General features: G+C 39.8%; 1 protein-coding gene across 2 annotated transcripts in view; it reads right to left on the bottom strand.

Moving 5' to 3' along the window:
• Nucleotides 1–14680, bottom strand: part of LOC105493216 (polypeptide N-acetylgalactosaminyltransferase 5) — a 57972-nt gene that overhangs the window by 16829 nt on the left and 26463 nt on the right. The window contains exons 2-5 of one of the 2 annotated variants that reach the window (XM_011760740.2): nucleotides 14035–14201; nucleotides 12336–12455; nucleotides 2726–2861; nucleotides 2008–2127 (exon numbers count right to left, since the gene is read on the bottom strand). In XM_011760740.2, the coding sequence (XP_011759042.2) occupies nucleotides 2008–2127; nucleotides 2726–2861; nucleotides 12336–12455; nucleotides 14035–14201 (543 nt within the window). The remainder of the gene's footprint in view (nucleotides 1–2007; nucleotides 2128–2725; nucleotides 2862–12335; nucleotides 12456–14034; nucleotides 14202–14680) is intronic. The other variant, XM_071072796.1, reaches the window with a different exon arrangement.

Here is a 14680-nt window from a genome sequence, read left to right as displayed (position 1 = left end):
ATCGGCTGCCCCTTATCTGGATGAAGGATTTGGTTGGCTAATGAAAGGCTGAGGTGAATTGGCGCCCTATGCAGATGAAGGGAAGGTCCCTGCTTGGCCAGTCCAAGGCACCCTCCCTTTCCCTCTGAGAGGTGGTGGAAGGGGAGGGCTGTAGGGAGAGTAGCCTTTGATCCTTTTTTACTCGGATGTGGGGAAATGGAATTTTCCTTCTGGTTTAGCTTTAGGAAGTGGGTGTTATTCGGCCTTCGATCCCCTGCCCCTAGACCCAGGTGTTTTCCTTTTGATCCAGCTTTGGGAAGTCAGCAGGAATTGGTCTTAGATTCCCTGCCCCCCAGACCTTGGTGTTTTTCCTTGATTCGACTTCAGGAGGTCGGCATGAATTGGCCTCAAGGTTCTTGCCTCCAGACCCTATTCTTCTGCCTCACAAGCACACACAAACTTTACCGACAGCATGTTATATGGCAAGCACCTTTCAAAGCTCTTTATGTATTATCTGATTCAGTTCTTAAAACAATCTAAGTAGCACCTGCTTTTATGAGTCTTCGTGTAAAAATGAGGAAATAGAGGCTGAAGATGAGAAGTAGTCTTTTCAAGCTCATACCACTTCTCAGTAGCAGAGTGGAGATTCAAACTGTCTCCAGAGCCTTCACTAATAATATTGATTATGGAGAATAGAAACTATATTTTAGTCAGCAGTTAGCGAAGACTGGAATCACTTCCTATGGTGGTCACCACTCAGCCAGCTGAAGTAGTTTCTGTGGAGAGTCTGCTTTGTGCTTAGTGTATACAGTAATCTCAAGGGGGACATAATTCCTGTCCCATACCTCTCTCCCCTCTGCCACCATTTATGTTCGTGTTCTTTCTGCACTCCAATTTTCCTACTAGTCTATCCAGAATGCATTCTCTTCCTAACATTATGTTGAATGTAGTCTGAATTCAACCACTGTATTGGCCCTCAACATGAGAGTTTGGAAAAAGCAGAGGTTCTTTAGGTGTAGGTGCAGAATAACAGTGTTAAATCCAGGTAGTTCTGGGTTTGAGTCTCAAATTCTTCTTTCATTAACTGTGGATCTCTGGGAAAATTACTTAATGCTTTTAAGTCTCAATTTCCTCACCTCTTTAAGGTGAATACTTCCATCTGCCTCCTAGAGGTAGGAAGAGAGTTAGGTGCCTGGCACAGAGTGCTTAATAAATGGTAGAACCTTCACTTCTTTGCTTGGTGGAACAATTCTGAAGGCATCACACCTGGCAAGGAAGGTGGTATGATTGATTGAGGGGTAAGTTTGGGGAAAACATGCTTCAATGCAGTCTGGGCTTGGCTTTCTCTTGGGGCTGGCTTGCTTGTGTCTGCTTAAGTGGTCACTACAACAGGGAAAATTTAAGCTCCCTGCTGCTCTTTCTGTGGCTGGCTGAATGCTTGTCCTGCAGGCCTAGATTCTGAAGAAGTAATGGGAAGCCTCCACTTCAGCTTCAGGTCTAAGCTGTGTTCTTTAATGCAGTTTCTTGGGAATAAAAGCCCAAACTTGAATTCATATCCAGCTTCTGAATCGATTTTTAAATTTATTCATAGAATTTGGCACTTCTCTCATGGAGGGGGTAGGATTAGGCTGTAAAAGAAAATCCTAACCATTGCTATCATTAGAATGATATTTCTATTACTATTATTTACTTTTAATTTGCACTTATGTTTACTTTAATATTATGTGTGTTTATATAGTATGTATGCAGCACATTTTGCTAGTTTGTGTTTCTTAGGTTGCAAATCCTAGGGGACAGGATAGCATTAGTGAATTTTTGTGTGTTCAGCCCTGAGTACGGTACAAATGACCAGTGAAGAATTAGTTTTGGGAACAAATTTCTCAGGAATATTGTGTTTGCTTTGGTAATCTATTGGATAGAACTGTGATTCTTAATGTTCTATAGAATAATAAGCTGTTTTGTAGAATTTTTTATGCTTTTACAAAAAGATATATGACTGCTTTCTAGTCTTAAATTGCACACACTTACTTTATTGCATCAGTTTCTTTAATTCTGTTTTTTGCAATGACATCTGGAGGAATTGTTCTCCAACCAAAGTTCATGGGCCACACAAAGATGCCTCTTTGAAAGTTGTCCACTGTCATGTAACTAATCCAGGAAGAAAAAACCAAAGTGTTACCTGGGATTATATAAATCTTTATGTACTTTATCAATTTGGTTTCACAACGTAGTCAAATGAATGAAACAAGTGCTTATGATGATTTTAGGGCACCACCTTTTAATAATAGTTCAAGAACATTTACAAGTACAATTTGCTTTAGTAACTAATTGGCTTGATTATTTGTGCTTAACTTATACTTTTATTTTAATACTGTTCTGGCCAGTTTTGAAGGAAAAAAAAGTACAAGGGCAACTTAGAAGCACATACGTGTTTCCCACAGAAATAAGAACTAAACTTGAGGCAAATAAATATTTGTGGGTTCAGCTAAATATAAAGGGGAAAAAACAGATAATAACTATTAGGATTTATTGGTATTTAGAGTTAAGAATTTGTAGTGACCAGATAGATTATTGCATCAGCAGACTCTGATCCCAAGATATCGACCATGCTTTTCCATTTATTTAAGTAAGCTGTATATGTTTTGGATTTTCAAAAAATGCACATATTGGGCATATACTCAGCACTTTCTGCTGCTTGTGTTTACATATGTGCTTAGAAGTATCTTGTGGAATGTGTCAATATTACCTCATATCCTTATCATTGATGACTTCGATTACTGGACAGGCCACTTTCTTTCTACTTAAATACACTCTTTCCAGAAGAGGTTCCAACCAACCAACGTTACATTCCACGTGAGAATCTAAAAATGTCAACACATCACCTAGAGAGCCAAAAACACAAAAATCTTTGAAAATACAGTATACTGAATGTGTGTACTTCATGTTCAAAAGTATTGATGATTGCTCCAGAAATGTAGCTGTAAATGCAGTAATCTTTTTTTTTTTTTTTTTTTTTTTCTGAATTCGTGGTCAGCATAATTTCATTTCATACTGAAATGAGAGGAACTTTGCTCCTAGGAGTCCTGTGGTGCAAACATAATTTATGTTTGGAAAAAATTGGTAAGCCATTTAGAATGGGTAAAAGAATCTGAAAAGAATACTTGGTATTAAAGGTAGTTGCTGAAGTCCCCTCTAAGAGAGTGTGCCCATTAACGCTGGGGGTGCAGGATTTGGGACTTTGTTTTTAAGAAGCAGAGAGACTGAGATGACAAGTTTGTCCTTAGGAATGATGAAGAGGAAAAATTACTTCACACAATAGGGATGAAAGAAATTAAAGTAGACGAACCGGCAAGGCTAGGAGGTACTGGAAAAGAGTTACAGGAGACGGGAGTAGGGAATGGGAGGTTGCTGATGAATGGGTATGGAGTTTTATTTTTGCAAGGTAAAAAGAGTCATGTAGACTGCACATCAATGTGAACGTATGTAACACTATGGGCCTGTACACTTAAAAATGGTTAAGATGGTCCATTTTTATATTCTATGTATTTTACACAATTTTTAAAAAGACTTAAGAGGAAGAAAAAGAAAATAAAAGGAAAAGAAACTTGGAGACCAGAAGTAGTATTAAGAACTCTTTTTTTCCCTGTTAGTTGTGTGAAGTAACACTCTTTCCCTCCCCAGTGAAACCTCAGTAGCATCTACATTGCTCCAGAGGATCTTATACAAGTGAAGTATGTGTATGTGTGTGTGTGGTGTGATGTGTGTGTGAGAGAGTGTAACAACCTAGGAAATAAGCTCCTGGTCCAGATCCTATGTGTGATCTTTCAGGCCCAACCACAGGTAAAACAAAGGCTCTACCTAGTGGGGCGCTCATGGGGGAAACCTGCTTTCTCACTCAGACTTGGTGCCCAGCCAGTGTGTTGAAGTCTCTAAAGGGAGTTGTGGTCCAGGACTCAGACCCTCCACTCGGCTGCAGGACTTGCTCTTCTGCCTGTCTGCATTCCTAACCCAGGTGCCTCCATTCAGGCCAAAGCCTCTGCCAGGACCACTTTATTGGAGAGGGAATGGGTCTCGAAGACACTTTGCTCAACTCGGACTCACTCTTCAGTGCTTTCCCACTCCTAGCCTTTCCCTTTCTTACTCTGGATCCCAGGGCCACATAACAGAAGAACCCTTTTGTGCTGCGTTCCTTGGGCAGGCAGTGAGCTGCCCCTCTTGTCTGCTCTGCTCTGCTCTGATCCACTACTCAGCAACATTCCAGGGGGAAAAATGGAACACAGGAGGAGCCAATGCCTTCTCCTCTTCAGCCTCCTGCTGATACTGTTGCAGTAAGGGATTAAGGCTTGACTACTGCTTTCATTTTGGTTTATCATTTTAATTGACTGTGTTGATACCTGGATGCTCAGCTTAGCTCTTGACACACCTGTAAGAGCAACCATCATCTAAGTGCTTGTTCTATGCCAGCCTCCGTTCTAAACATTCTTCATGGATGTTTTGTGTCGTCCTTACAACAACCCTGCAGTATAGAACTAATTTTTATTCCCACTTAAGAGACAAGGAAACTAAAGAACAAAGACCTTAGGTAACTTTTCTACGGTTGCACAGTTAACAAACAGCAATGTGATATTAGAAAACAAGTAGCTCATTCCATAGATTACGTTCCTTAAAAATTGCTAGAAGGAGGCAGAGTTTTGGGTATGGGAAGGCTTAGAAAACAAAATGAGGACAGTTATCTAGATGATAGATCATTATCACCGAAATCTGCAAACTACCTCTCAATTAATGGAATTTAGCATCATATTAATTACTTGGTTAACAATGGCATTTTTGCATCAGGGTAAGGTATTGGTGTGGAGTGTTCTTGAGGAGTCTGTTTAGTGAAACCATCTGTGAGAGGCAACTCCCCCACCATGTAGTCTTCTGTTCTTGGAGACAGCAGTTTCATTTCCTGACCAGGCTGGAAGGGTCCTATTTTCAGGGCATTAATGCTTGTTTGACAATGACAGGGTATTGTCCCCTGCATGGTCTGAATGTATGTGTCAATCCAAAATTCATATTTTGAAACCTAACCCTAAGGTGATAGTATTAGGAGGTGGGGCCTTTGTGATAAGATCATGAGGGTGGAGCCTTCTTAAGTAGGATTAGTACCCATATGAAAGAGGCTGGAGAGTGTTTGTGAGCCCCTTTTGCCCTTCCACCGTGTAAGGTCACAGCAACAAGGTGCCACCTTTGAAGCAGACAGTGAGCTGTCACTAGACACCGAATCTGCTACTGCCTTGATCTTGGACTTCCCAGCCTCCAAAACTGTGATCAATAAATATATGCTATTTATAAATTATCTAGTGTAAGGCATTTTGTTATAGCAGCCCAAAAGGACTAAGCCATCTCCTAAGGGTGTCCTTTGGGGATGGCACCTTTGGGACAACCCTCTCCCCGGTCATGGGAAGACTCACAGGGTTATGTAGGTATATGAAGCATGGCCTGCTAAAGTCCACTTGGCTAGTGGTATACAATGTGGTAAAAAAAAGATTCCTGGCCGGGCGTGGTGGCTCATGCCTGTAATCTTAGCACTTTGGGAGGCCGAGGTGGTAGGATCATGAGGCTGAGAGATCAAGGCCATCCTGGCCAACATGGTGAAACCCCATCTCTACTAAAAATACAAAAATTAGCTGGGCCTGTGTGTGTGCCTGTAGCCCTAGCTATTCAGGAGGCTGGGGCAGGAAAAGCACTTGAACCCGGGAGGTGGAGGTTGCAGTGAGCAGAGATCGAGGCACTGCACTCCAGCCTGGTGACACAGCGAGACTCCGTCTCAAAAACAAAAAACAAAAAGCACAAAAACAAAAACAAAAAATAAGATTTCTACTTGTGGTCCATTCAGACCTAGAGTTTAAAGAGCAGTGTTTACTATACCACCTGTCCCTATCCCCATAGCAACCTTATGAAGTCAAAGGGGCCTGGATTATCTTTCTCAGTCCCCAGTGGCAGCAGGATGGGTTCCCAAACCTACATTCACTTCCCACCTGGCCCAGATCCCTATGAAAATTCTCATTCATTTGCTGCCAGGACCTAAGGGAAGCAGCATCTGCTCAAAACATAGTCTGGAATTTTATATTGTTTTATTTTGGGGAAGAGGAGAATCCTCCCATGCATGCATGCTATTGCTCTACTTTCAGACATTTTGTTTTAAAATAAGATCTTAGGACTATGTTAGGTGAGAAAACAGGGAGCTTTCTGTGTAGCTGACTCTTGGTGGGATTTCTGATTGGTGTGATTATTGTCTATGGACATTGTACACACTGTTCCTGATTTGGAGAGGCTGAGAAGCACAGTGAAATAAGCATAGCATTAAAGTTACATACAATAGCCTTCAATCCGAGCTCTGCTTTTCCTAGCCAGTTTAGATAAGTTACTTAACCTTTTTGAGCTTTGCCTTGTAAAGATATTTCTAAGATCTACCTCATACCTAAATTCTTTAAAAATGGCTAGTATAATTTACTGTCAGAATAATCAACCCAATCACTTAAAATTTTTAAATTGACACATAATAATTATATATATTTATAGGGTACATAGTGATATTTGATACGTAAAATGTGTAGTGATCAAATCAGGGTAATTAGCATATCAATCACCTCAAACATTTATCATTTATGTGTATTGGGAACATTCAAAATCCTCTCTGATAGCTGCTTGAAAACATATAATAAACTATTGTTAACTATAGTGACCCTATAGTGCTATAGAGCACTAGATTTGGAAAGGGTAGGGGAGAGGGGATATAGGGAGAGGTTGGTTAAAGAATATAAAATTTTAGTCCAATCTTGATTGCTACCTGGTAGGATTTTCTGTTTCTAAGGATAGGTCACAATAATACTGGATTGTTTACAGATGGGTTTCATTTGTAACTTAAAAATTTGGAGGGTGGGGGGCAACATAAAACTGTTCAATGTGCCAAACAATTTTGGGTCCTTGTTGAGCATGGACCCCCACTTATATCCAGTGTACCAACCTGGAATATTGCTGCAGAACCAGTTAATGCTGGATGGTTATGTCAAGGGTTCCTCGAGGGATGTTGGCTTGGCATGCCATTTAATTTTACATAATGCCTCCTAAGTAACGCTAAGGAAATAATTTTTACCTGCAGCAGATACAAGTTATAAAAGTTTGCAGAAAGATGTCTACTGTTGCTTTTTAGGAGACCTTGGAGTTTGCTAGGAGTTAGATGTCACCTGTCCAGTTACTTAAAGTTAGCCAAGTGATTATTTAGAATGCTCATAGAAATGTCAGGAATTTTGCTAAAACGCCATGTCATGAAGGAAATGAAAACCTAATATTTACTCTGACTCTCTACTGCCTGACTGTAACTCCTCTTGGCAGGGCAGTAAATCACTTGGTCTGTTCCATACTAGGAAGGAATGTGGGTGATCTACTTGTTCCCTGATATTTCATTTACTGCATCTTTTTAATTCTGTTGGCTTCATAGAGTGAGCAATTCTTAGAGATCCATTGCCCCTGGCCTACCTGTCAAATTTTGAAATCCTACTTGGGCCTCTCAACCCCCTCATTCACAGCAAGCAACTGATTGGACCTAATCTTTTTGCCTGAAATAGATTCAGATGAAGAACTAACATGCCCTGGAAACGGAATGCATAGTAGACATCGCTAACGGTAAGGCAGATCAGTGCTTGGCCCCTTATTATTTTGCAGATGATTGCAGACTTTCAGAGAGCCTCCGGCAGACCTTCAGAGAGCCTCATAATACAATGGGACCAAAATAGGCCATCTGACTTCTATTTTTGCATGTCTTTGGATCTCTGGATCTCACCCTTGCCTGTTAATTCCCTTTTGAGTCCTAAAGGGCAAATCTGTAGGGAACAGTTGCGCCAAGGCCTGTCAGGTTCTGGACTCAGATTCTTATCTTTAAACTCTTTGTTTGGTGAGGCATCCTAGAGAAACTTTTTGTCTGCTGTCTTTGCTGACCTCTAATTTACAGGAACTCTTCAGGAGGACCTTAGTCTCTTACTTATCTCTACTCTTGAGAGCTGTGGCACACCCAGGGGAGTTTGAGAGGACCCACCCCGCCTGCCATCTCTGCTCAATGCCAGTCTCTGAATTACATTCTCTCCTAAAATTGATCCTGCATTGCCTTGAATTCCCCACAGGGGACAGGTGTACTTCCTGGCATTGGATGTATCCCTGGGCAAGGATACATCGAGACACATCTTTCTTCTTTCCAAACTCTCAAGTACCTAAGCTCCACTAATGCTGCTCAAAGTGTAGGTCACAGACCCTGCTGTCTACAGGGAGATAGCAATAGAAATTGAGAACAAATATTTTGAAACTTTATAGCAATTTGCCAAATTTATAAATTTATATATATATATATATATATATATTTTTTTTTTTTTTTGAGACAGTGTTTTGCTCTTTTTGCCCAGGCTAGAGTGCAGTGGTGTGATATCACCTCACTGCAACCTCCGTCTCCCGGGTTCAAGAGATTCTCTGCCTTAGCCTCCTGAGTAGCTGGGATTACAGGCACCCACCACCACTCCTGGCTAATTTTTTGTATTTTTTGTAGAGACAGGGTTTTGCCATGTTGGGTAGGCTGGTCTCGAACTCCTGACTTCAGGTGATCTGCCTGCCTCAGCCTCCCAAAGTGCTGGGATTACTGGCGTGAGCCACTGCACCCAGCCATATATAATTTATATATAATAAAAATGGGTTTGTGTTTTGTATATCTACTTTCCTTTTTGAGTAATTAATATTTGTTATAATTTACAAAGGGGTAGGTCAATAAAAAAATGGAAATTAGGGGAAAAAAGTCCTTTTTAGATAGTTTGGGAAGCATCACTCTACTAGGCAGTGGCAAGCAATTAAGATACACCTAGCTGGGGTTTTTCAAACTGAGAGCTGTAGATCCTCTTAGTGAATCAATCACTAAATCAATTTATTGAGATTGGCCAGGATCTAAAAAATAAATAACATAGAAAAGAAGATATTAGAATCTATTCCACATGTTATTTGATAAAATGTCTACTGTAGTTATATGTGTGATTACACATGTAGTGAATTGTGATGAAAAATTTATTTCTACACAAGTCATCATCAAAATGGTTTGAAAGTTACTGAGCTAATATTCTCAAGGGTGTTAATGAATCTGAATTTACATTCAGATTTGCTAAATTCAAAGAAATTACTTTATGAATGTAACTGCAAACACTTGAGCAAGCAGTTGCAACTGCTTTAATCAAGCTCATAACACCCCTTCTAAGACACGCCACCCATGTTGTCTAATAGTTTGGACTGTGTCAGAGGCCATTACTAGCATACTCTGTGCTCCATGCAGGCAGAGAGAATATTTTTAAATAAGTAATCCATATTTGGTTCTGTATTCTACTTTCTGCACGTGAATATCTAATTTTCATCTCAAATTTATATGGACAAAATCAAAACTCAACTGCAATTCCAAACCTGCTCCTCCAATTTTGAGCCTACCACCCACCAAGCTGTTCAGATACCAGTCCTAGAGTTTGTTTCTGATTGCTCTCATTCTCTTCACATCCTATCTGATGGCAAGTCCTATACGTTCCATGTGCACAATCTATGATGAAGCTGACCATTTCTCCCATTTACCCTGGCACCTCCCTGGTACTTGGACAACTAAAATAGCCTCCCTGCTTCGTTTTTCATCTTCCTAATATCCATTATCTACACAGTGGCCAAAATGAACTTTCAAAATGTACATCAGACAGTTTTGTTCCCATTTAACATTCTTCACTGGCTTCACCTTATACTGAGAATAATGCCTACAATCTTTAAGTGATGCACAAAACTTTAGAAAAACTTGCTTTTTTCTTTCCCCCCAAATGAATCTTTTATGACTCTCCCCATGGTCAGCACCCATGAGTCAAAATGAACTTATTTCTTTACCTTGAATATGCCAAGCTCATTTCTTCATTAGGACATTTGTACTTCTTGTTCCATTTGCTTGGGAATAGTCTTCACCCAGACCTCAGCTCAAAAGTTACCTACTTAAACTAGTTCTTGAGTATCCTATTTGTACATCATTTATAGATAATTATTTTCCAAAGGAAATTAAGCAAGGAATGCCATTAGATTTTTCTGAATGCAGTCTCTCATTGAGAATCTTAACTGTCACTGCAATGCCAATTTTGGTGTGATGTATTTGTTGTTCACTTAAAATTTCCTCTACAAAGAGAAGACATTTGTTAGCAAACCAATGAAATGAGAAGAGCTTCAAATATGGGGTCCAGTTACGAGAAAATTAAACTCACGTAAGCAGATAATTTCCCATCAGAACATGCTTGAATTTAAGCTGGTGAAGAACTGTAAAAGCAGGGCGTACAGGACCGGAGTAGTGACTAAGTGTCTAGAGGCCTCAAGGTGTAGTAGATAAGAGGATGCCCTCTGGAGTCAGGGCATTCAGGTGCCAGCTTTGGATTTACCACTGACTAGATGGGTGAGCTTGCATAAGGCACAGCCTCACTGCACTTCTATATTCTCATATGTAGAATGAGGATGTGATTGTACCCATCTCATAGAGTTATTGTGAGGATTCAATCAGTTAATATATGAAGTATTCAGAATGGCACCTAGCATATAAGTCAGCTACTATCACAGGGCACAGATCCTTCCTTAGAAACTTATGAGCATGAACCCAAATGTTTGATGTTGTTTGTAGAATACTCATAAAATAGACTCACTTCTCATTCACTCACCAACACCTGCACACTAAAAAAAGGAGGGGAAAAGAAGGCATATGGCCTTTGGGGAAGGCAGAAAAAACCTAGGAAGAACAGACATGGGTCAGAGAAGAGAGGGGTGAGGATTGTAGAATTAAAACTTTATGAAATCTTGAAATACTGATTGGTCAGGTCAAAAAGGTGCAGGCTTGAAGAAGCTCCTAGTGACCAAATTTGGGACAATTTGAACACCAACAAGAATAATGGTGATATAATACACATTTAACTTCTAAGCCATAAATCCATATTGGTGAGGGGATGAGAGGGAGGGGAGAGGGAGGTTGAGGGGGAAGGGAGGAAGAGTTAGAAAACAGGAGAGGGAGAGATAGAGATTTTTTTCCTTACACATGAGTGCCAGCTAAATAAAAAAGAATGAATTATAGAAAAGCAACTTTTCAGTCCTCAATGTAATAATTGATTTAAGCAAGGATCATCAATGGATACTAAAAACCATTGGGTAAAACATTGTAAGAAAAACAGAATATTCTCATGGGTTAATGTATCATTCCACAAATTACTTCTTACTCCCAAAGTAAAGCTCTAGCTGTCAACATCTTAACTAACTTCTCAAAGTTAGTATCAACAATACTGGTAATATTATGTTATATTATATGCCTCTTGATGAGATGTATACCGTTTCTATCACCTATGTAGTAGCATTCTATATAATATTTTCACTCCAAAAACATTTATCCTGCAGGTAACAAGAGGAAATTGAAAATTTCAGAACATGGTCAGTTGTACCAAACAAATGGCATGAACTTAAAATACACACACACACACACACACACACACACACACACACACACACACAAATGTTTAAGCAAAGTGTGAGGAGTTGAGTATTCTAGACTAAGAAGACCAAACTATCAAATGCAGGGTATGAAACTTAATTAGTTTCTGAATTTAAAAAAAACGTTTTGCGGCCTGTAATCCCAGCATTTTGGGAGGCTGAGGCAGGCAGATCATGATGTCAGGAGATCAAGACCATCCTGGCTAATGTGGTGAAACCCCATCTCCATTAAAAATACAAAAAATTAGCCAGGCATGGTGGCGGGTGCCTGTAGTCCCAGCTACTTGGGATGCTGAGGCAGGAGAATGGCCTGAACCTGGGAGGCGGAGCTTGCAGTGAGCTGAGATGGTGCCACTGCACTCCAGCCTGCACTCCAGCCTGGGCGTCAGAGCGAGACTCCGTCAAAAAAACAAAAAAACAAAAAAAATCCAAAACCAAAAATATTTTGGGAACAATGACAAAACTTGAAAATAGCATATAGTAGGTATTATATTTAGTTATGAAAGCTGTGCTTATTTAAGAGAATGCTCCTGTTCTTCAGAGACGCCTACTGAGGTCCTTAGGGGTGCAGTATGATGATGTCTGTAACTTCTTTTTCAAAGGTTCAGGAAAAAAGTATCTACAATAGGTGTCTATGTGTGTTTATGATAGAGCACATATTATAAAAACTTTAAAACTGATGGAACTAAGTGATGCATATATAGGCATCATTGTGCTAGTCTTTCACATTTTCTGTATGTTTGAGAAACATTTTAAATTAAAACAAAATGTAACACACAAAAAAATGAGTAGCTTCTTACCTGTTGCATTCTGTGCTCCTGCCAGCCTGGCCCTTATTAAGCCATGTCTCTCTTTGAGATGAAGAATCCGAACTTTTGGAAACTGGGACATGTATTTATCCAAATTATCTTTTAGGTAGTCTACATCAGAGTAAAGATAAACCAGGAACACTTGAATTAGCTAAGTCTAGATAGTATCAGAAGTGCCTTCCCGAAGTCAAATGCCAAAAACTATGACATTACCATCATCACTGAATTTTATTCCTTGGGTCATAATTTTATTTTCTGATGTCATTTTCTTGGAAGGATTCTGTCTCATTTCAATATTCAAAGCTGTCTGATTTTTCAAACCCCAAATCTTTGTTTTCAGTGTTGCAAGGTGATACAGTGGAGGGCACACCTTTCTGAGTATTTGTCAAGGTAGGGGAATATTTGCCTTAAAATAAATGTAGCTCAGGCTTCTGCACAATTCTGCTTCTACTCTCAACCCCACCTCTTGCAAAAGCCCTTTCCATGACCCAAGGAAGAGGCTAAACAATGTGTGCAAATAAGACCCTTTCATTTCCTACTCTGACATCCCCTTCCATTACACCTTTTCTCTCTTATTAGATGGCTATGGAGGGATCCAGCTAAAGGAACAGTTTTCTGGGGGCTTTATGAGCCATGTTTATGTGACTTATAGTCACTTCTGTGTGTAATTAAGCTATTGACAGCTATCCTAGGTCGGAATGGCTTCCAGAAAACTTTCTAAGAAAGTTTTTCTTAGGACCCTGAAAACTGAATAAGCTTCAGGTCTCACAGAATCTGGACCTACCCCTCATGAAGGGACTCTTATCTACTTTCTAATTGGGTGCTATTTTTGTTTATGCTTTCAAGGCCACGTTTTATGTTTTCAGCCAGTTTTTCTCTGTCATCCCACAGTTTCTTGAGCTCAATGTGATTATGGTAGAAACTCTGAAGCTAAAGAAACTTCCCATGTTGCTGTGGTCACAGCTCAAGGCTAAGACTTAGCTTAAGGCTAAGTATACTAGCATTGCCAAGTCTTTGCTATTTTCTAAACTTTTCTGAAAAATGGGTTCCATTTTGGGAATTTGTAATGTGGCTGTCAGACCACCTACATACACAAGTTATTTGACAACCTAAAGAGCGAGATTCTTCACTGTAATAAACAAAAATGAATGTAAAGGCTATGGTGGATTCTTCTTTTGAACTTTATTGGAATCACCTCATCTCTCTTGTCCTATTGGCAATTTGTCTTCTTAACACTTAACTGAACACATCATATGCCTTGCTCTCAAGGAAGAAGCCATAAGACCTCAATTTCTTTGCCTTCCATAAAGTCCAACTGTAACTCTAGTTATTACCAGTAGGCAAGGCCTCCCTTTAATTGTGATTCCATTAAAAGGGATTTATGCAATTGTAGAGGACATCTAAACTCCAGTACTTCAAAGTACCCATCTCCAACGAGCCATAGTTAGAAGATCATTCCAACATGGTAGGAGAGTTACAACTGAGACAACTAACTGAATAGAGCTCCAGATGACTTTTAATGTCCACAGATGCTTAGACTTATGTCTCTGAGGCTCCACGTAAAACAATGCATTTGTACAATGTTTATGCTTCATCAAATTATCTTGTAATTTTGCCATCCAAACTGCTACCAAACTTTGCTTCCACCAAACTTTGAAATTTCAAGAGATAGCCCGAGTGGTTTTCTTACCTTTGGTGCTGAAGTCATCTACCAGCAGAATCTCCTTGATGAGGTATGGAGGAGAGCGATTGAGGACACTGTGAACAGATCTCAGGAGAGTGGACCACACTTCATCCACAAAGCACATGATGACACTGGTGGTTGGGAGGTTATTGTGAACTAGCTGCTCTGTACATCTGGGCCGGAATATAAGCAGAGCACAAGAGATGTGCTAAGGAGATCCACAAGATAGTTTTAAAAGTCACAGAGTGTGATGGTGTGCATATACACACACAGTCTGTCATCGATCTGTCTGGTCTATCAATCATCTATTTATATATACACCCAATGATGATTTTATTATTTATCATGTACCTTTTCTTGAGGAGGGGTACATGCAAAATAAAAAAGCAGAAGGATTACCTGTAACAGTGATTGTTGTAAAAGGACAAGAGATGCAAGACATGAGAATGTTCCATGGAGACATCACACTGCGGTGGAAAGGACATGGGCTTTACAGATAGTTAGACTCTATTTTAAATCTCATGGCCAATATTTCTCAGGTCTTTAACCATTAATGCCTTCTTTAACTTCTCTGTGCCTCAATTTCCTCGTCTGTAGAATGAGGTAATAAATGGTTCTTATTCAATAGAGTTTTGTAGCCTAGTGATAATGT

Source organism: Macaca nemestrina, chromosome 11, assembly GCF_043159975.1.
Source record: "Macaca nemestrina isolate mMacNem1 chromosome 11, mMacNem.hap1, whole genome shotgun sequence".
Lineage (NCBI taxonomy): Eukaryota > Metazoa > Chordata > Mammalia > Primates > Cercopithecidae > Macaca > Macaca nemestrina.
This window is presented reverse-complemented; position numbering and strand designations above follow the sequence as displayed.